Source organism: Strongylocentrotus purpuratus, unplaced genomic scaffold (assembly GCF_000002235.5).
Source record: "Strongylocentrotus purpuratus isolate Spur 01 unplaced genomic scaffold, Spur_5.0 spur5_scaffold_4, whole genome shotgun sequence".
Classification (NCBI taxonomy): Eukaryota; Metazoa; Echinodermata; class Echinoidea; order Camarodonta; family Strongylocentrotidae; genus Strongylocentrotus; species Strongylocentrotus purpuratus.
In genome coordinates, this window is record NW_022145610.1 from 21,910,962 (window position 1) to 21,937,425 (window position 26,464).

General features: G+C 38.7%; 1 protein-coding gene across 1 annotated transcript in view; it reads left to right on the forward strand.

The window, feature by feature from the left end:
- LOC100892832 (complement C3) overlaps positions 1-26,464 on the forward strand; it is a 121,737-nt gene that overhangs the window by 68,446 nt on the left and 26,827 nt on the right. The window contains exons 19-31 of the mRNA XM_030997027.1: positions 1,132-1,360; positions 3,147-3,347; positions 5,099-5,207; positions 6,507-6,608; positions 9,486-9,674; positions 10,562-10,637; positions 11,722-11,881; positions 12,936-13,022; positions 20,465-20,630; positions 21,412-21,626; positions 22,749-22,895; positions 25,129-25,194; positions 26,144-26,280. Of these exons, the coding sequence (XP_030852887.1) occupies positions 1,132-1,360; positions 3,147-3,347; positions 5,099-5,207; positions 6,507-6,608; positions 9,486-9,674; positions 10,562-10,637; positions 11,722-11,881; positions 12,936-13,022; positions 20,465-20,630; positions 21,412-21,626; positions 22,749-22,895; positions 25,129-25,194; positions 26,144-26,280 (1,884 nt within the window). The remainder of the gene's footprint in view (positions 1-1,131; positions 1,361-3,146; positions 3,348-5,098; positions 5,208-6,506; positions 6,609-9,485; positions 9,675-10,561; positions 10,638-11,721; positions 11,882-12,935; positions 13,023-20,464; positions 20,631-21,411; positions 21,627-22,748; positions 22,896-25,128; positions 25,195-26,143; positions 26,281-26,464) is intronic.

Genomic DNA, 26,464 nt, shown 5'->3' on the forward strand with positions numbered 1-26,464 from the left:
TAATATTATTTGTAACGAGTTCACAAGCAAAAATGGGCGCCTTCAACTGCACCTCGTAGTTAAATGAAAGTCCTTGGACTTGGCTTGCTGCCGACAAAGTCGGCGAAAAAAAAACTGATTTTTTTTTTTCGTGGCCCCCAAAACAGAGGTGCGTCTTATACGCGGAGATTTGCGGTACGTGGTACTGCCGTTAATTTTTTAAAGCTTCTCGATTGGGCAATATGTTAAGGTGAGATATTTTTTTCAAAAATACTGTTTTTTTTTGTCCCAAAATACTGGTTTTTGTTTTATGATGAAGGTTGGCATCTCTGCTTACGTTCTTCAGCATCTGCCTGGATGGAACCAGATGCTCATGTGTCTTCCCCTAGTGTCTCCTTCCAGATATCGAGCATGCAACCTGGAAGTTCATTGTTCTCAGTGAAGCCTATGGCTTTTTTATGCCTCCGCTACAAAGCAGCCGGAGGCATTATGTTTTCTGGTTGTCCGTCCGTCCGTACGTACGTACGTATGTCGTCCCGTTCTCGTGATCGCGTTATCTCAAGAACCGATTGATGGATTACCGCCAAACTTGGATCATGTATGTATCTTGCAGAGCCAATGAACTGATACATTTTTGGGTCACAAGGTCTAAAGGCCACAGGGCTTATTATGTATGCAAAAATAGCTCGGGATTGCGTTATCTCAAGAACCGATTGATGGATTAGCGTCAAACGTGGGTCGTGTATGTATCTTGCAGAGCCAATGAACTGATTAGAGTTTGGGGTCATGAGGTCAACGGTCAATTGTCATGGGGCTCATTATGTATGCAAAAATAGCTTGTGAACGCATTGTTAATACAGATGAATGGATTACTATCAAACTCGGGACATGTATGCATCTATCAGAGCCAATGAACTGATTAGATTTTAGGGTCATGAGGTCAAAGTTCAAAGGGTCATACGTGTATGTGAAAAATAGCTTTTAATCACGATATTCTGAGAACCTGTTAATGGATTACAATCAAACTTGAATTTTAAGATTGCTTCTGTTTTGGTTTGTAAAATCGCTTTATGGCGGAGGCATCATTTTCGATTGCGTGCAGTTGAACATCCATCTAGTTTTCTCATTTTTATTTTAAATTCTCATTTCCAGTGAAGATGGTAGTCCGTACTTATACCCGATCTCCACCTCAAGTAGTATCACGGATTGGCATTTGACAGCTGTCAGTTTTTCACCTACTCAAGGAATGTGTATTTCTGAAACCACGGTGAGTGTGTTCCAGGATTTCTTCATCCAGCTCCACCTTCCCTACTCAGTTGTCAGGCTCGAACAGACGCAAGTCATCGCCACTATTTTCAACTATGGTATCAGGGGTTTTGAGGTTTGTGCATTGTTTAGCACTTAATGTTCATTCCCTTATCGTTTACATGATACATTAGTACACAAATAATTCATTTTTGAGAATTATGCACGCAGGTCAAGTTACAATTAGATATTGACCAAGACTTGTCGAGTTCATTGTCTGGTTCATTGTGATTCAACCGAGTGCCGTACATATTGCTAATACATGAGCTTAAAAAGATGTACATTTATTTGTTTTATAAAACAGGTCGACAATGTGAATATAAAGTTGATAAAAAACATGTAAGAAACGAACCCAATCAACATGCCAAGAATCACACAGTCATGGGGCCGTCATTTGCATTGAATGACATATCATGATATAAAAGCGTAGGCAAACTGTTTAATGCACATCTCAGTGTGCATATTGTCATTTGCAACTTCATGCATTTTGGCATATCTTAAGCTTGTACTTGCTAGTGATATGATTATGTGCATCTCAGCTGTGCATCCTCGCTTTTAGTTTTATCCGTGGGTTATCACTTTTGAAGGTGGGAAAGAATGATGCATTTATTCATTGCCCGATCACTTGGCATTCTAATCATTTGTATTGTCTTCAAGGAACAATGCATGAGATCTTAATTATCCTGAATTTAAAAACGAAATATCATCAAGGCTATCCAACATAAAATAACTAACTGGATAGGGTGTAATGTATATATATATCTTTTACCGCAAGGGAGTTGTATTTTCTCTCGTGATCATATTTGGCCTCGGAGCGGCACACTTCGGAAAAATATAACCCACTTCAGCAGTCAAAAAAATTGTTGTATTACACATCCTACCAGTCAATATCTATATAATATCAACAAGAAGATATTAATTGCGTTGTTCATTATACAGTGCGTCTCAGAAAAAACGAAACCGAGAATTATCGATGTTTTTATCATAACTTAGTCACATTTATAATCAATAAATGACACATATTTGGAAAGCTTGGATCCTCTTTTTTCAGTTAATGCAACCCATATGATGCATATATTTCACGCATGAGTGATAACAATCAATTTGAAGAGAGGAAACCAAAAAGTCAATTGGCGGACGGTATCTGAATTTCAAAGAGAAAATCACATTTCTAGAAAGCTGAGTTTCTGCCCTTTTATATGACATCTCAATCGCGAAAAATGAGCAAGGGATGACAAAGTTCTATTTGTTTGAAGTAGTGCTTGCATTTCCATAATTTTATCAAACGAATTCGTTTTCACGGACTCCCTGCCGTAGCAACAAGCAAAATTGACAACGTTTCGTTGACAATCAGTCATGCACGAATTCTCTCGTCTAAGCTTTCCAAATATGTGTCATTTATCAATTATAATTGTGATTAAGTTATGTTAAAACATCGATAATTCACGATTTCGTTTTTTCTAGGACACACTGTATATGTAGTTTTCTGCACAATACATCTTTAGATTATATAGATCCAAGTCACGTGAAAGGTATTGATGACTGATTAACTTACTGAATTTAATATAAAAAAAAGGGGTAGGGCTATAGGCTCTTGAAAAAGAGAGGGAAAATGTCTGCCCCCCCCCCCCCGATTATAAAAGTGAAGGACAACTTAGTGAAACATTTGACAAATCTTATTGTTAATGTATAATCAAGGAAATGATTTTTTGGATGTTCGGTCAAACATGTTTCGGTCACTAATTATATTAAGGTTATCTGTTTGTAAGAATGTGTGTCTTTTAACTACCTTTTTTACTTTTCGACTCTTTTCTTGTAACATATCCATATTTCTTATGGCATATCTCAATCACCTATCACAGATCAATGTTAATTTCACTGTTGAAGACGGCTTGTGCACAGCGGAAAATCCTACCATTCGCCACGTTTTTGTTGAATCTAGACGGGCAGCCTCTGCAGCCTTCATCGTACGCCCTGTGGAAGTAGGGGAATTCCAAATCACTGTGACTGCTGGTGGAAGCGTGAATAAGCGGGACATCGTCAGGAAAACTCTTCTCGTCGTGGTACAAATTTATACTTTTAGAAATATTTACATGTATGATATTGATTGAAAAATGTGTTTCATCCTGTCACAATTGCCCCAGGTTCATTTTGTGAATAAGCGGGACATCGTCAGGAAAACTCTTCTCGTCGTGGTACAAATTTATACTTTTAGAAATATTTACATGTATGATATTGATTGAAAAATGTGTTTCATCCTGTCACAATTGCCCCAGGTTCATTTTGTCAAATAACATTGTTCAAACTATATATGAAATTGAAACGAAACTCGTAAAATGGTACAGTATCATCGTAGAGCGGCAAGACCATACAGACAAGAAAATAACATCATAATATCACAGAGAAATATTGTGTGACAATTCTAAGAGAAGGCCGACCATTTAGACCAAGGTAGGATCCTGATTCTTTATTGGGTTTTCGTCCGAAACGATACTCGAACAGGCATATCACCATACAACGTTTGGTTATACGACATTTCTTTTAAAGTGATAGTTGAGTTTTTGCTTCAGACCGCAAATGCCTTCAAAGTGCATGGTTATTGCTCTTATTCTTATTTCGGACATTTCTAGAGCCCTTTTAGGACCTGAAATGGCTTTGAAGGTAATTTTAGACCCCAAAATACGTGAAATTTAGATTAAATCTGATCATACCCATTCAGCTTTACTTTAAAAAAATTAGATGACCGTTAATTAATTAATTAGTTAATAATAACAAAACACGGGCCAGCTGGTTATTATAACCAACACGAAAAAGCCAACAAAAAGCCAAAATAGGCATCGGCTGGAATCAAACGTAAAAGATGCCATTTCGTTTTTTGAACGGCTGGTTCAAAATTATCGAATATTTGTGGCGCCCCACAAATGGTTATATTTACGGATATTTCAGCCGTCTTTGAACCGTTTGTGATCAAACATAGAGGGTTTTGTTATTTCGATTGTATGCTTTTACACTCAAGTTTTCATTATCTCACAACAAAATTATTGTGTGTAGCGCCCTCTATATCAAAACTCAGCTATCCCTTTAAGATGTCAAGACTAGGACAAATTTAAGTATTTGTCGTATAGCTATACGATAAATTATGGTGGTCTGAAATAGGGAAAAAAATAAAAGGGTTCTTAGAGATGGAGTTGCCATTGGGTTTTGCAAACTATAGGGTTAGGGTTAAGGTTACATATCCTCTAGCTTTAATAGAGTTTGGTTCCTGATTGAAGTTTGGGTTTTCACTAATATTGGAAGTTGACTTGTTGATTAATTTGTTACTGGATTATGTCTTGTAAGAGATGCGGAAACAGTGATAATGAATCGTTCAATATGTTGTTAATTTAAGGATGTTGATGCTTAGATGTATATTCCTGTCTTAAAACTTTCTGGCATTGAATGATATAAATGTACTTTGTAGGGGTGCCATCACTATTGGCTCAGGGTTTGCAGATAATCTTGCTCTTTTTCCACAGGCTCTTTATGAGGACTTTAAATTTAAAGTTTATAAACCCAATCCAAACCTTTGGAGTTTTTATTATCATAAATATTACATTTTCTCTCTTCTTTTTCCTTTTTGTTTGAGGGGAGGGAGGATGAGCACTACGACTTCATGTACCGGTACTATTCCATGTATAAATATGTTTTTGATGATTTATAAACGTACACAGTCATTGTGATATTTGGCAGATCACCATGGGTGGTAGCTCCGCACAGTTGGTAATCTTCTGGCTGAGTTTGCGGTTACAATTTTTTCGTTGTTCTTTGTGAATAGCCTCAAGGAGTTATGAAGAGGAAAGGTAGATCTGTGATCCTGAATCCTGGGAGAGTGATGTTCAGTGATGATGTCACAACACCGTCCCCTAATAACAGCTTTGCCCAAGGTAAAGTACATTTGTAAGAAATCACAGGTTTAATTTTGAATCGCTTCAAGTCATCATTTTTGCAAATAAATATCATGTCTTACAACATATTTTGTTAGCTGTATAAATATCTCATAGATTAATTGTTTCTGGACCTATTTTCCGAAGGAGAAAAGTGTACCAATCACCTACAACAATTTGTTGGGTATAGCTAGAATGTATAAGATCGACCTAAACTACTTTACCAGTCCTAATATAAGTTATGCAAGGAAATCCGATTACTTGCTAGACTTCACTGTCAGACACTATTGAGTGACTGACTGGCTTTTCTTCTTCGCTAATAGCATACATACAATGATCTGTAAAGGGTACATGAGCATTTGTCTACATCAATAACCCACTTCTTGTAATGGCCCGAATTAAACTGATTGAATCTTTGCGCAGCACAAAACGTACGACCATTCGGTACAATGGTCTGAACAATCAGACTATTACTTACTGACTTTGCAGTACTTAAGTCGATTCGACAACTAATCGTCGTTATTTTCCCACTTAAAGAATGTTCAAGCCCGCCCCCCTTTTTTTTAAAGGGAAGTTCTAAATTAGTATTATCTTTCAAATGACGTTGGAATTTAACCTTTTCATTTTTGGGGCCTGCAAATGGGACATAGTACCTTTAAGGTGTATGAAGAAAACAAAGGATAACATAAAATGGCGCATATGGAACAAAATTCCGACTTTGGTTCCGCTTGGTGCACCCTGTTCTATGTAAGCTTGTAAGCATTAATCGACTAGTGTACTCAACAAGTCATTTTACTATATATTTGCTGGTTATATATTTACCTTGATATCTATTTTGTAGAAGTGCCGCATTTTGAAGCTCATATTTTGAATACAGTATAGGGACATGGAACCCCTTACATAAAGAGCGAAACATGTTTTTGTGATTTGTACAATAAATATTTAAAGAATGCTAACCAGAACAGTTTTGTAAAGATTTTATTTCTGAAATAGAAAAAAAAAAGATTATCAGTTTTTTTTCTTATTAAACCAACTAGATACATGTACACCGGGAAAGAAATATAACAAATACAAAACTGTAACATTTACCAACTATGCCAAAAAAATTGGACTACATCGTTAATAGTGCAGTAATACTAGTAATTGAAAGGGGGAGGGAGCAAAATTCGGTTAGATTATTAAAACACTTTTTACCTATAATGTGCAGGTTGAATACAGTCCTTCTCCTTTCCTGTAGATGCGGAGTTGTGGATCACCCTTTATACTGCTCTCCTTTTCTTTGAAAATGTTTCTGTACAGGAACAACGTTATTTGGGGAGAACCAACAGTTTGAGCAGATGACCATTTCTTTGCCTGAAGATTCTATTCCAGACACTGAGTCTTGCAGTGTCAAACTTATCGGTTAGTACTATGCTAATATTTAAAATGTTCCGGAGTTCAATATTATACAAATGATGCATGCGAATGAGTTCATTCTATGATCTATCTGCACTCGGTTTGAGGCTGTATACATCTATCGGACGAAGCCTGACGACTTCTTTCGATAGGTGCATTAACAGCCTCAACAAGAGTGCATATATATACTGTTATGAACAAATAAAAACGTGCATCATTTTTTTTTTTTTTACAAACAAAGCCCTAGATCCGTATTATTTGATGTAAAGAGAATTCATTTCAAGATTGTTTTTGATTTTTTTTTATCGCTGACAAATAAACTCCAAGTTTAATAGGTTTACTTTAACGCTAACAGAGAGCTGTGCACAGTTACCTGTATACTCGTCAATGCGCAATGCTATTCATGCATTCACTCACACAGGGTGTTCATGCATTAACCTCTCCACGCACTACTGTGGATCGCCTACCTAAAAATCGATACAATAATGGAAATTATGAGATGATGAAGCAGATCCTAATCAAATGATTGGTTGAGAGCGTACAGGTGACCGTGCATTTATTTTGCCTAACACGTAATTTTACTAATGACCGCTCATTAGTATAGATATATTGACTGCTATGATAGGCATGGATGTTTATATAGGCTCAAGTGGACGTTGCATCCTGCAAATGACCCAGATCGGTGCCGAGGAGTCATGGCATGATGCAACGTCACCGACAGCCAGTATAGACTCTTCCATGCATGTCTCGAATGTTAAAGCAGTCCATATATCGTTTACATACCGAACTAACATAAACATCTACAAAGAATGCTTACCTTATCCTTTTCTTGAGCAAAGATTGGTTAAAACATCACAGAAAATCTGTGAAACTGTCTGTTAATCTTCGCTAGAAATTTGCCTGAATGTTACGATCTTTGGGGAATCGCACACAAACTGTATGGTATGGTATTTTGTGAGTACTTGTAAATGAAACTTTGACTTGGAATGATCATTTACACCACGTTAAAATGTGCATTTCCAAAAGTATTGGAATAATCTCCAAGCTAAAGTTTCTTCTACCACATGCAACCTTAGTCCTACTATATAATACGCTAGTTCTCCCTTATATAACATATTGTAATATTGTATGGGCAAATTGTGGTTCGACAAAAATTAATTCTATTTTTAAACTGCAAAAGAAAGCCATACGTATTTGTACAGGTTCGCATTTCTTAGCTCACACTGATCATTTATTCTATAAACTTAAAACACCAAACATTTTCGATTTGAACACTATTCAAGTAGAAGTCATTATGTTTAAGTACATCAATAATTAACTTCCACCATCCTTTGATAACATGTTTAGGTTTAATAGTTCTGTTCATTCGTACCCTACTCGCTCATCTGGAAACTTCCATCTTACAAATCCCAAATTATCAATAACACGCAAATCTGTTAAACATTCTGACCTGGACATTTGGAATAATTTTCCTGACAACATAAAGTCTTCTTTAACAATCTACTCCCTATAAGCTTTACTTAAACGACAAACAATACAATCATATGCTCCCCCTCTTCAAATTGGTATAATAAAACCGTTACTTATTTTATTCTTTATCAAGAAACTGCTTTCTGCACCTGCACTTGCACTGCACCCACTTGATCACTCAGTTTTCCCAAGAGAATTATGTCGCCAATTCTTTCTCTTTTTTATGAGGCCGCCATCCACCTCCAGCCTAACCGCTCACGATGGTAGTCTCCTGCGTTCTAAATTGCCTCTCTAATTTATTGAAAAATATTAACTATAAATTTCTTATCTTATTTGTATGCTTCGTACATGTTTATTGTATGATACAATTGTACATGATTTTCTGTTTAATTACTTTTGTAAACATTTTATTCATTGTATTTGTTATTGTTCGAATGTTTGTACTTTTAGTTTGAATTTTTATCTTTTTGAACGCAGAAATTAAATCAAACTAACAAACAAACACGTCAACCAATGGGGATCTCGCCAAAATGCATTTTTAAACAACTTTTGACCGGTAGGCGGTCATGAAAAGAAATCGCCGCCCCTGTTAGGAAGGGCACGCAAGCCAGAGTATATATTCCTATACCTAGCCAATTATTTGGTTAGGCATTCTCCTCTAAAAAAAGTGGTGTCAAGAAACTCCTGATTTATGCAGAAAACGTGAGTTGTGTACGTACATGTAAAGGGCGCTTGTTGGTCGATTGCAGATCTGCATAATGAAAATCCAACCTTAATAACAAACTTTTCTAGAATAAACCAGAACAATCAGAGAAGCATACAAATACAGAAAGTTCGAATAAAACCGGACAAAAAAAGAAGAAAGTTACTATTTGTGAAAGTTGCGATAACTATAGGTGTGGGCTCTTTATATAGACAAAATTGATAGTGTCTATGTGATTTAGTGGCGGACAACTTTCCCATTTGTTTCCAATACGCAAAAGGACTAACATTTAATTTTTTCATAAATGTATGTATCGGGATGGTCTGTTCTTTTTACAGGACCTGAAATAATGTACATGTAGTATGAATTAGCCCCACAAAGAACAGTGTATACGGAAAGTTAATTACGTACCTATTTACGTATACATGTATGTGTGTAATCGTGTGTTGAGGTGCTCTTACACTCTGTGTGCTTTTGGAACTACTCATAATAAACTTGGGATACATGTATTTGCCATTGGAAATGGCATGGACCAATTTTACTTATGTACATATAGCCCCATTTTAAAATGAAATAAAAAGGATCTAGGAGTTTCATTGTATGACATTTTGTTGAGGCTATCGGCACCTATTGTACGAAGGTGTAAATGTTGCATGATTCATTGGTATAGTAATGCCTGTAATTGCCACTTTCCAATGCTCATTGAACAGGTATTCCGACTGAAACTACAGCCACAGATCCCATAGGTGGGCTAGATCATCTAGTGAGGCGACCTAGAGGCGATGGCGAACAAACCATGATATTCCTGGCTCCAACACTCTTCGTCTATCAGTACCTGATAGCCGTAGGATCAGATACAGTAGAACAAGAGGCACGGATCTATGACTACATCGCTGATGGTAATGTGATGGCTATAAATGCATAGAATATTTGATGATCCAGGCTTGAAGTATATCCATCCACCAACCCTTACCCCTCTTAAATTAACAAAGAAGGAGTAGAATAATTTGAAGGTAAACCCGAATAATACTGAATTCTTTTATTCCTACACAGGGTCAACCCAATCCCAATAGGTAATGGGTTACAGTTTTTAGAGCGTACAGGGACAAATTATGTCAGCCTGCTGATTACAAAATTGTTCAAGGATTATACGGGTTAAGCATATTTGAAATGTGCTCAGGGGCAGATCCATGCATCATCATTAATATCATCTTATTACCACGACTACTACTACGAATACTATATTAAACTACTAATACTATTATGACTACTACCAATACTACTACTACTACTACTAATACTAATACTAATACTAATACTAATACTAATACTTCTCCTATAACTGCTATTAGTAGTAGTAGTAGTAGTAGCTCTAAACAGAGGAAATTTCTTTTTCTTTTTTTTTCCACATAATATAAACAATAACAGAAAATAATAAACGTAATGATATAACAGAAATATCTTTGACATTGTTTTTTGTTCATAGTAATGCAAAATGATTTAATTACAGGAAATGAAAAAAACGAACCTACTTAAAAGCAAAGCTTGTTAGATGTTACAGGAAATTAAGTCATGAATCTTCAAAACATTATTTGCGTGAAAGAGTTCATTAGTATCAGTATAAATTCAGGTAATCAAGGCCAAAACTTGGGTGATTTTGGAAGATTTTGTGTTGCACAGAACAATCATTATGGTTTGTACCGATCTGCACATGTGGCAAACAAAATGTTAACACAAGGCATAGTTAAAACCATTTCCCCTCTTTAATTACATGAATTACTTGTAGGAGTTGTCCGAGAGCTGACCTATCGGCAACCTAATGGTGCATATGCAGCATGGACGCATCGACCTGGAAGTACATGGTAAGTGACCTTACCTCCTCATTTCTCCTTCACTCCATGCCTTATATCTCACCGATTTCAACCTTTGTATGCATCTTTATCTCTCCTTTTTGTACCTCTTACACCCAATCCATCAAATTTTTACTTTTTGTTTCTTGATATTTAAATATTCACGTGCAGTCTAATATCACCCACCCCCTACTCTTTATAGACCTCTCTATCTTTTGGGGAAAAGGGTTTTAACGTTTATTGCACTTTCCCCTATTTTGAGATTTTCTAGTAATAATATCTAAAAAGATGTGATTAAACGGTAATTACCAATCTCACTAAAACCAGAAGTGTATCTTAGATGTTGTTTCATCATTCAATATTTGTTGAAAACTGAAAATAAGAGAAACAGGATGATGAAAATTTGATATAATAAGAAAGTTATGAATGTTTGAATTATGAAATCTTTACATCTGTGCGAAATCTCAAATTGAAAGACATTAATCCAATTTCGCCATTCTTCACACAAATGTTAAATGGGTACCCGCTAATATGTGAAAATCATTGTACATGTAGTTTGTTCAGCATTTTTGTCTGTAATATGACGCCTCGAGGGAGTAGAGAATACGGCATCTCAATCCAATGTCAATGAGCAGGGCAATAATATATATGTACAGTATTATGCACTATGTATTTTGTATTGAGCGCTATATACCCAAAATATTTGTATTGATTATCATTATTTATTATTATTACTATGGATAGTATATTATTATAGGTCCCCGAGTCACACATGAAAAATTTAATAATTTAGTGTGTTGGAACAAATGGGAAAGTTGTCTGCCACTATTTGTCACGGTGACATTACCGATACAGCCAATTTGATTACAACTTGGAAAACTCGTAACTTTTTCTAGTTTGTCTAGTTTCTTTTAAACTTTCAGAAATCTGCATCACTATTTTTCTGCTTTCTTTCAAAGCAATTTTCTACAAAGGTTGGATTTCCCTTTAGTCTATTATATATTTTACCTAATCCAATCGGCCCACATTGCAATCAGCTCACATGGCAAACCCAGGATTAATGTCCTTAATGTTCCCTTTATGTATGTGGTTACAGGTTGACGGCATTCGTTGTAAAGGTGTTCAGCCAGGCTAACAGGTTCACTTGGGTAGACCCAGTCCATGTGGAAGGTAGTATAAACTGGCTCATTGACAACAACCAGCTACCATCAGGGGCTTTCCAAGAAAGTCGTCAAGTATTTTACCAGGAAATGATTGTAAGTCATTCAAGTACATTGTACCTGTACTACAATCATTAACATACGTATGGCTTTCTTTTGCAGTTTAAAAATAGAATTAATTTTTGTCGAACCACAATTTGCCCATACAATATTACAATATGTTATATAAGGGAGAACTAGCGTATTATATAGTAGGACTAAGGTTGCATGTGGTAGAAGAAACTTTAGCTTGGAGATTATTCCAATACTTTTGGAAATGCACATTTGATACATCCATAACGTTCAGTATATTAATGTGTAATTGTTAAAAAAAGATAATTGTTTGGCATGGAGTTGCTTAATACCTCTGAATCTGTTCTGTTCCTGGTACTCTCATTGTTCAAGTCAAAAGGAATTGCAAATTCTTCCAAACTTGGGTCATAGTCAGGTCGTATGTGTCAAAGATGACATGCCCATCTCATGTAAATTGATAATGTTCTTGTTCAAATTTTGGTTAGATTTTTGGCGTATTGTACGTGTACTCGTGCTTGTATAGAAATTATGAATATAACACAAACATAGTCACACAAATATTTCTTGTTCTTTTGTAAGTAAATTCTATAGGGATCCCTGTCACATACTCTCGTAAACACCAGCATTTGTCATTTTGAAATATGGTTGAGGTCCAGGGAAATGATGAAAAATATTTTATGAGCTGTTTAATTATTTTTATGTTAGTGTGGAGGAGTATCATTGAAAAAGTGTTGCCTGAAAAATATGGCTCTACAAATACCCTCATATTAGAAATATGAAAAGTAAGACCTATTGTGGACCGCACTTCATGGCACATGTTTGTGTAGTATATACACATTAATGTGTTCAGTACATGTGATTTTTCGTAAGACTGCCTATTTGTTATCATTACGATGATTCCAAAACCGCAAACACCAATACTTATGTGCTACATGATCTAAATGTGTACATGTACCTTTTCCAATCGCTTCCAAGCCATCTCTTTCACAACGCAATCTCATGACTAGAACTCAACTTAATCTGTATATGTACTATTAAACAGATCTCACTATTGCAAATCCTTTGATTTGTTTATCAGGGAGCTGTACAGGGAGAAACCTCTATGACAGCATTTGTTCTCATCTCTCTCCTGGAGAGCCGGAATTTACTTGTCCCTGCAAACCAGGTAATGCAACTTCACATAACATGTGTATAGAACTGTAACCTAACATGTCAAAAAAAAGTACACATTTAATAAAGAGCATGTGAATATGGGATTATCGTATTTATATGTTTATTGTGATTTAATAATGAAATGTACAATTTGTCGAAAATTCAAATTCAAGATCATGCCATAGGATCTTCATATGGGCAACTTGGTCCAGTGGCGGATCCAGGGGGGGGGGTGGGGTAAAGGGGGGTGCAAATTTTCGAGGGCCCCCCAAACAAATGTGCTCACTACCATTACATATTGGTCAAAACATTGTACAATTTAAGTTCCATGACTATTTATTTTTCATTCCTGACTCCTGACAGAAAAATTTTAAGATTATTTTGATCCCCCCTCTCTCTCTCTCTCTTTAGGTGCCATATCTGTTGTCTCTGCCGATCATGTCGCTTTAAACTCTGTGTTTGTATCCTTCAACATTAACTCCATTCCCCAGTTTTTCACTGCTTTCTCCTCAAGCCATATATGCAGACTATCCAACCATAACACTCCTCTCTCCTCAAGCCAACTCTGCAGACTATCCAATCATAACACCCCTCTCTCCTCAATACATCTCTGCAGACTATCCAACCATAACACCTCTCTCTCTTTCTCTCCTCTAGCCATCTCTGCATACTATCCAACCATAACAATCCTCTCTCCTCAAGCCATCTCTGCAGACTATCCAACCATAACACCCCTCTCTTAAACCATCTCTGCAGACTATCCAATCATAACGCCCCTCTCTCCTCAAGCCATCTCTGCAGACTATCCAACCATTACAATCCTCTCTCCTCAAGCCATCTCTGCAGACTATCCAACCATAACACCCCTCTCTTCTCAAGCCATCTCTGCAGACTATCCAAAAATAACACCCCTCTCTTCTCAAGCCATCTCTGCAGACTATCCAACCATATCACTCCTCTCTCCTCAAGCCAACTCTGCAGACTATCCAATCATAACACCCCTCTCTCCTCAATACATCTCTGCAGACTATCCAACCATAACACCTGTCTCTCTCTCTCTTCTCTATCCATCTCTGCATACTATCCAACCATAACAATCCTCTCTCCTCAAGCCATCTCTGCAGACTATCCAACCATAACACCCCTCTCTTAAACCATCTCTTCAGAATATCCAATCATAACGTCCCTCTCTCTTCAGGCCATCTCTGCAGACTATCCCACCATGACACCCCTCTCTCCTCAAGCCATCTCTGCATACTATCCAACCATAACAGCCCTCTCTTAAACCATCTATGCAGACTATCCAATCATAACGCCCCTCTCTCCTCAAGCCATCTCTGCAGACTATCCAACCATTACAATCCGCTCTCCTCAAGCCATCTCTGCAGACTATCCAACCATAACACCCCTCTCTTAAACCATCTCTGCAGACTATCCAATCATAACGACCCTCTCTCCTCAAGCCATCTCTGCAGACTATCCCACCATAACATCCCTCTCTCATCAAACTATCTCTGCAGACTATCCAATCATAACGCCCCTCTCTCCTCAAGCCATCTCCGCAGACTATCCAACTATAACACCCCTCTCTCCTCAAGCCATCTTTGCAGACTATCCAACCATAACAGTCCTCTTTTATCAGGCCATCTCTGCAGACTATCCAAACATATCACTCCTCTCCCCTCAAGCCATCTCTGCAGACTATCCAAAAATGGCACTCGATTCTCTCTCCCGAAGCCATCTCTGCAGATTATCTAACCATAACAATCCTCCCCGCTCAAGCCATCTATGCAGACTATCCAACCATAACACTCTTCTCTTCTCAAGCCACTTCTGCAGACTATCCAACCATAACACTCCTCTCTTCTCAAGCCATCTCTGCAGACTATCTAACCATACCACCCCTCTCTCCTTGAGCCATCTCTGCAGTTTATCCACCCATAACACTCCTCTCTTCTCAAGCCATCTCTGCAGACTATCCAACCATAACACTCCTCTCTACTCAAGCCATCTTTGCAGACTATCCAACCATAACACTCCTCTCCCCTCAAGCCATCTCTGCAGACTATCCAACCATAACACCACTCTCTTCTCAAGCCATCTTTGCGGACTATCCAACCATAGCAGTCCTCTCTTCTCAAGGCATCTCTGCAGACTATCCAACGATAACACCCCTCTCTCCTCAAGCCACCACTGCAGTTTATCCAACCATAACACTCCTCTCTTCTGAATCCATCTCTGCAGACTATCCAACCATAACACTCCTCTCTTCTCAAGCCATCTTTGCAGACTATCCAACCATAACGATCCTCTCCCCTCAAGTCATCTCTGCAGACTATCCAACCATAACACCACATTCTTCTCAAGCCATCTCTGCAGACTATCCAACCATAGCAGTCCTCTCTTCTCAAGGCATCTCTGCAGACTATCCAACCATAACACCCCTCTCTCCTCAAGCCACCACTGCAGACTATCCAACCATAACACCCCTCTCTCTCTCTTCTAAAGCCATCTGTGCAGACTATCCAACCATAAAACCCCTCTCTCTCTCTCCACAAGCCATCTCTGCAGACTATCTAACCATAACACTCCTCTCTTCTCAAGCCATCTCTGCGGGCTATCCAATCATAACACTACTTTCTCCTCATGACGTCTCTGCAGACTATCCAACCATAACACTCCTCTCTTCTCAAGCCATCTTTGCAGACTATCCAAAATAGCACTCGATTCTCTCTCCCGAAGCAATCTCTGCAGATTATCCAACCATAACAATCCTCTCCCCTCAAGCCATCTATGCAGACTATCCAACCATAACACTCCTCTCTTCTCAAGCCACCTCTGCAGACTATCCAACCATAACACTCCTCTCTTCTCAAGCCATCTCTGCAGACTATCTAACCATACCACCCCTCTCTCCTTCAGCCATCGCTGCAGTTTATCCAACCATAACACTCCTCTCTTCTCAAGCCATCTCTGCGGGCTATCCAATCATAACACTACTTTCTCCTCATGATGTCTCTGCAGAATATCCAACCATAACACTCCTCTCTTCTCAAGCCATCTTTGCAGACTATCCAACCATAACAATCCTCTCCCCTCAAGCCATCTCTGCAGACTTTCCAACCATAACATTCCTCTCTTCTCAAGCCATCTTTGCAGACTATCCAACCATAACAATCCTCTCCCCTCAAGCCATCTCTGCAGACTATCCAACCATAACACCACTCTCTTCTCTAGCCATCTTTGTACACTATCCAACTATTACACCCCTCTCTCCTCAAGCCACCTCTGCAGACTATCCAACCATAACACTCCTCTCTCCTCAAGCCACCTCATCAGACTATCCAACCATAACACTGCTCTCTTCTCAAGCCATCTCTGCAGACTATCCAACCATAACACCCTTCTCTTCTCAAGCCATCTCTGCAAACTATCCAAACATATCACTCCTCTCCCCTCAAGCCATCTCTGCAGACTATCCAAAAATGGCACTCGAATCTCTCTCCCGAAGCCATCTCTGCAGATTATCTAACCATAACAATCTTCTCCCCTCAAGCCATCTCTGCAGACTATCCAACCATAACACTCCTCTCTTCTCAAGCCATCTCTGCAGACTATCCAAAAATGGCACCCGATTCTCTCTCCCGAAACCATCTCTGCAGATTATCCAACCATAACAATCCTCTCCCCTCAAGCCACCTCTGCAGACTATCCAACCATAACACCCCTCTCTCTCTCTCTCTCCTAAAGCCATCTGTGCAGACTATCCAACCATAAAACCCCTCTCTCTCTCTCCACAAGCCATCTCTGCAGACTATCTAACCATAACACCCCTCTCTTCTCAAGCCACCTCTGCAGACTATCCAACCATAACACTCCTCTCTTCTCAAGCCATCTCTGCAGACTATCTAACCATACCACCCCTCTCTCCTTGAGCCATCTCTACGGTTTATCAAACCATAACACTCCTCTCTTCTCAAGCCATCTCTGCGGGCTATCCAATCATAACACTACTTTCTCCTCATGACATCTCTGCAGACTATACAACCATAACACCCCTCTCTTCTCAAGCCATCTTTGCAGACTTTCCAACCATAACAATCCTCTCCCCTCAAGCCATCTCTGCAGACTATCCAACCATAACACCACTCTCTCCTCAAGCCATCTCTGCAGACTATCTAACCATAACACTCCTCTCTTCTCAAGCCATCTTTGCAGAATATCCAACCATAACAATCCTCTCCCCTCAAGCCATCTCTGCAGACTATCCAACCATAACACCACTCTCTTCTCTAGCCATCTTTGCACACTATCCAACTATTACACCCCTCTCTCCTCAAGCCACCTCTGCAGACTATCCAACCATAACACTCCTCTCTCCTCAAGCCACCTCATCAGACTATCCAACCATAACACTCCTCTCTTTTCAAGCCATCTTTGCAGACTATCCAACCATAACACTACTCTCTTCTCAAGCCATCTCTGCAAACTATCCAAACATATCACTTCTCTCCCCTCTAGCCATCTCTGCAGACTATCCAAAAATGGCACTCGATTCTCTCTCCCGAAACCATCTCTGCAGATTATCCAACCATAACAATCCTCTCCCCTCAAGCCACCTCTGCAGACTATCCAACCATAACACTCCTCTCTTCTCAAGCCACCTTTGCAGACTATCCAACCATAACACTCCTCTCTTCTCAAGCCATCTCTGCAGACTATCTAACCATACCACCCCTATCTCCTTGAGCCATCTCTGCAGTTTATCCAACCATAACACTCCTCTCTTCCCAAGCCATCTCTGCAGACTATCCAACCATAACACCCCTCTCACCTCAAGCCATCTCTGCAGACTATCCAACCATAACACTCCTCTCTTCTCAAGCCATCTCTGCTGACTATCCAACCATAACACCACTCTCTTCTCTAGCCACCTCTGCACACTATCCAACTATAACACCCCTCTCTCCTCAAGCCACCTCTGCAGACTATCCAACCATAACACTCCTCTCTCCTCAAGCCACCTCTGCAGACTATCCAACCATAACATTCCTCTCTTCTCAAGCCATCTCTGCAGACTATCCAACCATAACACCCCTCTCACCTCAAGCCATCTCTGCAGACTATCCAACCAAAACACTCCTCTCTTCTCAAGCCATCTCTGCAGACTATCCAACCATAACACTCCTCTCTTCTCAAGCCACCTATGCAGACTATCCAACCATAACACCCCTCTCTCCTCAAGCCACCTCTGCAGACTATCCAACCATAACACCCCTCTTTCCTCAAGCCACGTCTGCAGACTATCCAACCATAACACCCCTCTCTTCTCAAGCCATCTCTGCAGACTATCCAACCATAACACCCCTCTCTTCTCAAGCCATCTCTGCAGACTATCTAACCATAACACCCCTCTCTTCTCAAGCAATCTCTGCAGACTATCTAACCATAACACTCTTCTCTTCTCAAGCCACCTCTGCAGGCTATCCAACCATAACACTCCTCTCTTCTCAAGCCATCTCTGCAGACTATCTAACCATACCACCCCTCTCTCCTTGAGCCATCTCTGCAGTTTATCCAACCATAACACTCCTCTCTTCTCAAGCCATCTCTGCAGACTATCCAACCATAACAATCATCTCTTCTCAAGCCATCTATGCAGACTATCTAATCATAACACCCCTCTCTTCTCAAGCCACCTCTGCAGACTATTCAACCATAACAATCCTCTCTCCTCAAGCCATCTCTGCAAACTATCTAACCATAACACCCCTCTCTTCTCAAGCCATCTCTGCAGACCATCTAACCATAACACCCCTCTCTTCTCAAGCCATCTCTGCTGACTATCTAACCATAACACCCCTCTCTTCTCAAGCCATCTCTGCAAACCATCTAACCATAACACCCCTCTCTTCTCAAGCCATCTCTGCTGACTATCTAACCATAACACCCCTCTCTTCTCAAGCCATCTCTGCAGACCATCAAACCATAACACCCCTCTCTTCTCAAGCCATCTCTGCTGACTATCCAACCATAACACCCCTCTCTTCACAAGCCATCTATGCAGACTATCCAACCATAACACCACTCTCTTCTCAAGCCATCTCTGCAGACTATCTAACCATAACACCCCTCTCTTCTCAAGCCATCTCTGCAGACTATCTAACCATAACACTCTTCTCTTCTCAAGCCACCTCTGCAGACTATCCAACCATAACACTCCTCTCTTCTCAAGCCATCTCTGCAGACTATCTAACCATACCACCCCTCTCTCCTTGACCCATCTCTGCAGTTTATCCAACCATAACACTCCTCTCTTCTCAAGCCATCTCTGCAGACTATCTAACCATAACACCCCTCTCTTCTCAAGCTATCTGTACAGACTATCCAACCATAACAATCCTCTCTCCTCAAGCCATCTCTGCAGACTATCTAACCATAACACCCCTCTCTCCTCAAGCCATCTCTGCAGACTATCCAACCATAACACCCCTCTCTTCTCAAGCCATCTCTGCAGACCATCTAACCATAACACCCCTTTCTTCGCAAGCCATCTCTGCTGACTATCTAACCATAACACCCCTCTCTTCTCAAGCCATCTCTGCTGACTATCTAACCATAACACCCCTCTCTTCTCAAGCCATCTCTGCAGACCATCAAACCATAACACCCCTCTCTTCTCAAGCCATCTCTGCTGACTATCTAACCATAACACCCCTCTCTTCTCAAGCCATCTCTGCAGACTATCCAAACATAGCACTCTTCTCTTCTCAAGCCATCTCTGCAGACTATCCAAACATAGCACTCTTCTCTTCTCAGGCCATCTCTGCAGAATATCCTACCATAGTACTCCTCTCTTCTTTAAATAGCTTTTAATACCTTACTTTATCACACACAACCTTGAGTAGTGTGTGAAACACATGATCACATCCTACATTTCGACAAAAGTTTGTTTTTTCTCATAGGATGAGCATTTTAGAAGGAAGTTGGGAAAGCTAGCAAGGACACCCTCGCACCTCCCTAGCTATCAGTATTTCTTGATGAGGACCTGAAGAACTCAGCTGACTTTATAGACCGCCTTTGGCATCTGACAAACTTGTGACAAAAGAGGAGTAGAATGAGCTAAAATAAAATTGTCGAGACGGCAAAAGCAAGATCGACATACATGTCAACAACAACACAAAAACTGCCACACACACATACACACATAATACACATATGGATCAAATTATTCACAGAGACCAATTGAGTGGTCCATGCATACTTCTAATCACAGAAACTTACTGCAGAAATGATTGCATGGTACAGAAAAATTAATAAGTAGCAGTAAAGAAAGATATACTATGCTGTTTTTCCATTTTGCCACTGGCATTTATCAACTTTGCAGTACCATGGCTCACTCTCTATCAGTTTTAGTTGTGTATGGCTAATTGCAGGTTTCTACCTTTCTTGCAGAAAATTGATGATGCAATTGGGAATGCGACCGAATACCTGGTTACCCACGTTGAAGATATAGACAGAGTCTATGACAAGGCTATTGTCACTTATGCCTTGGCGCTGGCTGAGAGCCCAAGTATGAGGATTGCAAATGACTATCTGTGGGGTGATCGAAATGAAGATGGTGCGTAGAATAGTAGCCTGTTGAGTGATATAGGTGATCTATTAAGAGCCCTGAATTATAAAACTGGCTTTAATTATCTTCGTGTGCCACTGTACATGTATATCACAGGAGATTTACAATTTACATATCTTTATTTGTCAGTAAATTCCAGTTAATGTATACATTTCCTGTATAAATGCATTCAGGTACAGATGAAGGGGTTGATATGTAGCAATTTAAGACCTGATCTGAAATGGGTAGCAAACGGTCTAATTGGAAGAATAATATCTACAAATTAAAAAAAATATCATCTTATATACTGTACCTCCTTTGTTCGGTATTTAATAGTTAAATACATACATGTACGAACTTACGGATGGAGGTACATATACAAAATAAAGAGAGATTTGGTAAGGTATCCCGTCTTTGAGGTTATGTAGTTTGAAAACTATCCAATAAGACTTGCAACACAAGATGAACAATTCAAAGAATGAACGATGGACAATCAAAATGAGTTCAAGAGAGTACTTGAAAAATATGAGAGATAGACTGATACCATTGAATCTTGGGAATCGATTATCGATTGGTCGTTTGAATCCACTTTCTGTTTTTTTGTTAACATTTTTTATAATCAAAATTGCTGACAAATTATATTTTGTTGGAATCAGCTTGAAATTGTTGTTATATTGTTTTATCGTTATCATCTTTATAACGATTATTATTAAAATGATTAACAAGATTATTGTTATCGTTATTACCATTACTGTGATCTTCATTTCATCATTATTTTTTGGTATTTTAGATACTGGGGCTGTTAGTTTTACTCCGGATGTAGCCAATTATAGAGATGGCAGCCAGCCATATTGGCTGCAGAGAAGACCTTCTGCTGTTGAAATAGAAACCTCCGGCTATGCTCTCCTGGCACAAATTGCATTACATGATTATCAAAAGGCAGGCAAAGTTGCTCTCTGGCTCAGCAATCAACAGAACTATGGTGGAGGATTTGTATCAACTCAGGTGATTAAAATATTTACTAGTTAGAACTGACAGAGCTTAAGAGGAAAATCTACTGAGAGTCATGATAGCTGGTTAACATTGTTGACCATTTAATCTATGGGTGTGCTCAGGGTGTAATACATTTCTTGCGTTCTTGTTATTTTTTATTTGTTTGCTTCTTTATTTGAATTTTTTAGTAGACTCCACATTGAATTATGTGAATTAATGGATTATTGTATTGTGTATAATTAATAACTTTTGAACTATGCTATTTACATGTACTTTCATAATGTTGTTTAACGTGTTTATCTTAATGTTCAGTTACATGTAATTTGTTTCTACACATGTATCTTGATCATTTGAAAGTGGGAGCTAAAGTTCAAGTTCAAGAAAGAAAAAAAGTTTTATCAAACAGAATCACATGTATGGTTGAATTGATTTTATTTTAAAAATTCAGTATTTCATGCAGCTCAAGGCTGGTATTATATGTTTTACAAAACAATTAGATATTTACAATATGATAAAACAGTGTCAAAATACAAAAGCAATATAACAAAATAACAATGGTAACATCACACAGCAATATCATAAAAGATTTAGAAACATGTATCGGAGATGTGGATCAGTAATTATATCGTGTATGTGTATGTTAATAATTTGCTTTACCAATTTGGCTACATATGAGAACTTTTTCATCTTCAACAAATTTTGTCCCATATTCAGCTCCTGAGATAAAGCATTTTGAGGCCCTTAATAAATTGTCAGCATTTGTTTTTGATACACTTAAAGTGTTCCAAACACTAATTATATTTTGCTCTGTATACTTTGATGTCCATATTGCTTTATTTTATTCAATACATTAGCTTCAGATATTACTTCCGGAAAGAGATACTACAAGATTAATTAGCTATAATTTATGCTCTCAATAGACAATTGTTCGTAATGTATTCTAACTTTAATTAAAACACAAATCTCTACTTAATACCATGTTACAAATTATTTCGTTCACATGTTACGAATAATTGTATTTCAATAGTAAGAATGCGAATTACATACATTAATAGTTGCTAGAACCCTGTATATGTATAACATGTTTTATTTGACCTCTTATTATTATTATACATGTACCTTGACGGTATGAAGGATACCGTAGTAGCACTACAGGCACTTGCCAAGTATACTGAGCGTCCTGAGTTCAATACTATCAATATGGATTGTGAATTGGCAACTGAGCAAATCACTGTTCATAGGTATCACATTGGAGATGACTATGTACAAGAAGAAGTTGATGTAAGTATTTTTTTATTTCATGTAACTATAACGCCTAATGATGCTGTAAACCACCGTAAAAAATCCCGCCCCCCCCACTCCGGGGTCGGAATAACCGCATGCGTGTTACCAACATGTCCGGTAATACCCCCTTCACATACACGGATTTTTCTTACGAGTACTTACGGATCGCCAACTCGTAGTCAATCGCAAGCATCCGTAAATAACTCGCTGGTATCCGTAAATAACTCGTCACAACTCGCAACAACTTGTAGACACTCTTAAGGATCTGTGAAAGGAGAGGCAATTTTTTTGACAGGTCAAAAATCTTCTTACGTTTGTCCACGGATTGATTTGTCCGTAAATAGCTCGTAAATAGCTCGTTACCATCCGTCAACCGCTCGCAACAACACGCCACCATCCGTAAACTGCTCGCAAGAATCTGTAAATGACTCGTAACAGATTTTTGTAACGATTCGTTATGATAAGTTTACGATCAGTTTACGGATTATTTACGGATTATTGCGAGCAGTTTAAGGATGGTTACGTGTGCTTACGTGGTGTCTACGATTTTTTTCGGGTCATTTTACGATGGCTTTACGGATTGATACGGGTTATTACGAGCATTTTAGGTGTACTTACGAGTACTTTACGAATAGATACGTATACTTTACGTATGCTTACGAACTGTTTACGATTTGGGTAAGGTATAAAAGCTGCAAATTCGAACACTTCATTTTCAGTTATTTTTTGGTTAAAAATCGTGAGGACTCGTAAATACTCGTAACATACTCGTAACTATTCGTAACAACACGTAAACAGGTCGTTACTAACACGTTAGTTGCTCGTAGTTATCCGTGACAACTCGTAACAATTCTTGGACTGTTACCGTAAATACATCGTAATAACTCGTAATGATCCGTAATAAACCGCAAACAGCTCGTAATAACTCTTAACCCGGTCGTAAAAGTTGCCAAATCGTAAGGATCCGTGAAAGATCCGTGAATTTGTGCGATCCGTAAGGACTCGTAAGAAAAATCCGTGTATGTGAAGGGGGTATTATACTTTTCACGCACCAAAATCCGGCTCGTTCATACACAAACTTGACTTTACCCACCGGACTTAGGGGGTGTTTTCAAAAAGAGGGAATTATATGCGTACCCTAAATAACACTGAGTGTGGGGGCCGGGAAAAAAAGCTTTTAAACCTGTAAATAAATGGGAGCTGTACGCAACAAAGGTCTTATCAGGTTTACCGTAGTATATTTTAACAAGGCTTACTGTACTTGTGTCTTTTCAATCAGAAATTTCAATCAAATTTGTGGTTATAATATTCATAAGGGCCAGATAAAGAAAATTGTCCATATATAAGATGTTTCATTGTAACTCACACAAATATCGTATTCTATACAACTTACTCATTGATACTAATCAAATTATTTGTCAAACATTGTCACATGTGATTCATTTTATATTGAGACTTTCATACGTATTTTCATAAGAAAGCGTGCAGTGTTTCCAATATTTTACTTCATAATACTCGTTCGAGAATATATGAGAACCCGCCCGCACATGCACAGATCATTATCATTCCGAAATGTTTCTTAGTGCGAAACACTAGGATTTCGTCGCACAGAATCTATCGAAATCTCCGCAATCGGAGGTTATTCGATTATATTTTGGACATAAATTGTTGATGGACCTCGGTCTTCAATACTGCACGTCGATTTTGTACTTTTGTGAATCATCTTGGTGATTTTTTATCGTATTTCTACGAGGAAGCACATACCTGCCGATCAAATAATTGTCTTAATTAAGACAATTATTTGATCGGCATGTATGTGGTTTTCATAAACAGTCATAAGTAGCGCACACATCTATCAGATAGAGTCTCTTTGGGCAAGTAAAATACTAAGTTGTGATCTGAATAAGACTTGAGCTATTCTACTTAGCCAAGCTAAATGCTAAATAAAATACTGACATAATTCAAGTATTAAAGGCATTGTTTAACAATGTTTCCAGTTTTACAAATCTGAGATGCATGGCGCTTTGTGTTCAGTGTCTGTGATATGGTGTAATATTGAAGCCCTACAAAGTTGCGCTTCAAAATAATCAGGTAGGAAGTTGTCTTAAATTTTAAGGGTAAAATTCTTGGCCAAATGCTACCTCGGAATACCAAAGTTTGCTAAGAATTTCACCTACATGTTAACTGAAAACTAAGTGCATTCTTTTTTTTATTTTTTCTTCTTTGACAGGTGTCACAGTCAATTGGACGCAGCTTAACAATTGGTTGTAGAGGAACTGGAATTGCCAAAGCATATGTAGGTCAAGACTATATCTTGAGTTCTTTGTTAAATATAAGCATGTAAGAACGGGAATACTATTGCGAATATAATAATAGCTGTTCAAGTATTGATATTATTTGTAGGAAAACCAACATTCCATCTAGTTTACAATATGGATTCTGAATGTGTCATTCAACTACGCTTTAAAGAACTGAATTATTAGTTCAGGTGATGAATGCTCTTGATTAAAAAAATATTATGTTATTGGCCGGTACTTGGATATTTCAAAAGCTTTTGATTGCATTAATCATCAATTGTTACTTGACAAACTCAGGTATTTAAAATTGTAATTATAATACATATGTTTGAATCAGGAACTACTAATGTTCATGTTCCGTTCCAGTGGCGGATCCAGGGGGCACAAGGACACGTGCCCCCCCCCCCCCCAGCCAGAAAAAAAACTGTTGAAATCAGCCCCAAATTCATCAAAAATGTACCGGCAAACAGGGGCGTGCCCCCCCCCCCCCCCCCCCCCCCCCCCCCCCAGTGTGCCACCCGGGAAAAATTCGTGGATCCGCCTCTGCGTTCTTGTAAAAAAATGAAGCAAAGTATAGTATCTACAGTATAAGTACAACTTATTTTATTCTGAATTTGACAATCAAATACTAGATTAAAACTGGAAAATGAAAGTAAGTGTTGATAACTGTTTGTAAATGCAGTTTTATATTTGTTTACCTGATTGCCAAGAAAATATATGTACATGTATGTTTGGAAGAAGCGACCAGGGGACCGACATCTCTAAGTTCTCTCCAAGGGACTTGGTAATGAGGGTTAATGCCTTTAATAGTAAAGGGAACTTAATCTAGCGCATCAACCTGCTGGTTTTAATACAAGACCACTACTCTACCACTGAGTCATCACGCCTCATAGTGGCAAGGTAAGGGTTGAGGTGTCTTACTCAAATTGTTTCAATTTTTCCCCCAAGGTGGAGCTTCGTTACAACACAGAACAATCTGATATTGACACCTGTCCCTTCCATCTTAACACCAGTGCTGTAGAAATCGATTCAAATGCACTCAGGAGTCAGAATGTAAAGGGGCTGAGGATAACAGTCTGCACAAGGTAAATACTTTAAATGCCTTACCAGGCTAAAACGATTATGAAAGGTGCTTTTCCTGGGCTCTGTAAAGGCCCGGTCACACAGAGGGGACGCATGGGGAACGCACGGCCAGCGCATTGGAAATTTGCAATTTTGGCCAGTGCGTTGTCGTGCGCCCAACTTTTGTCGAAGCTACAGCGAGCTGAC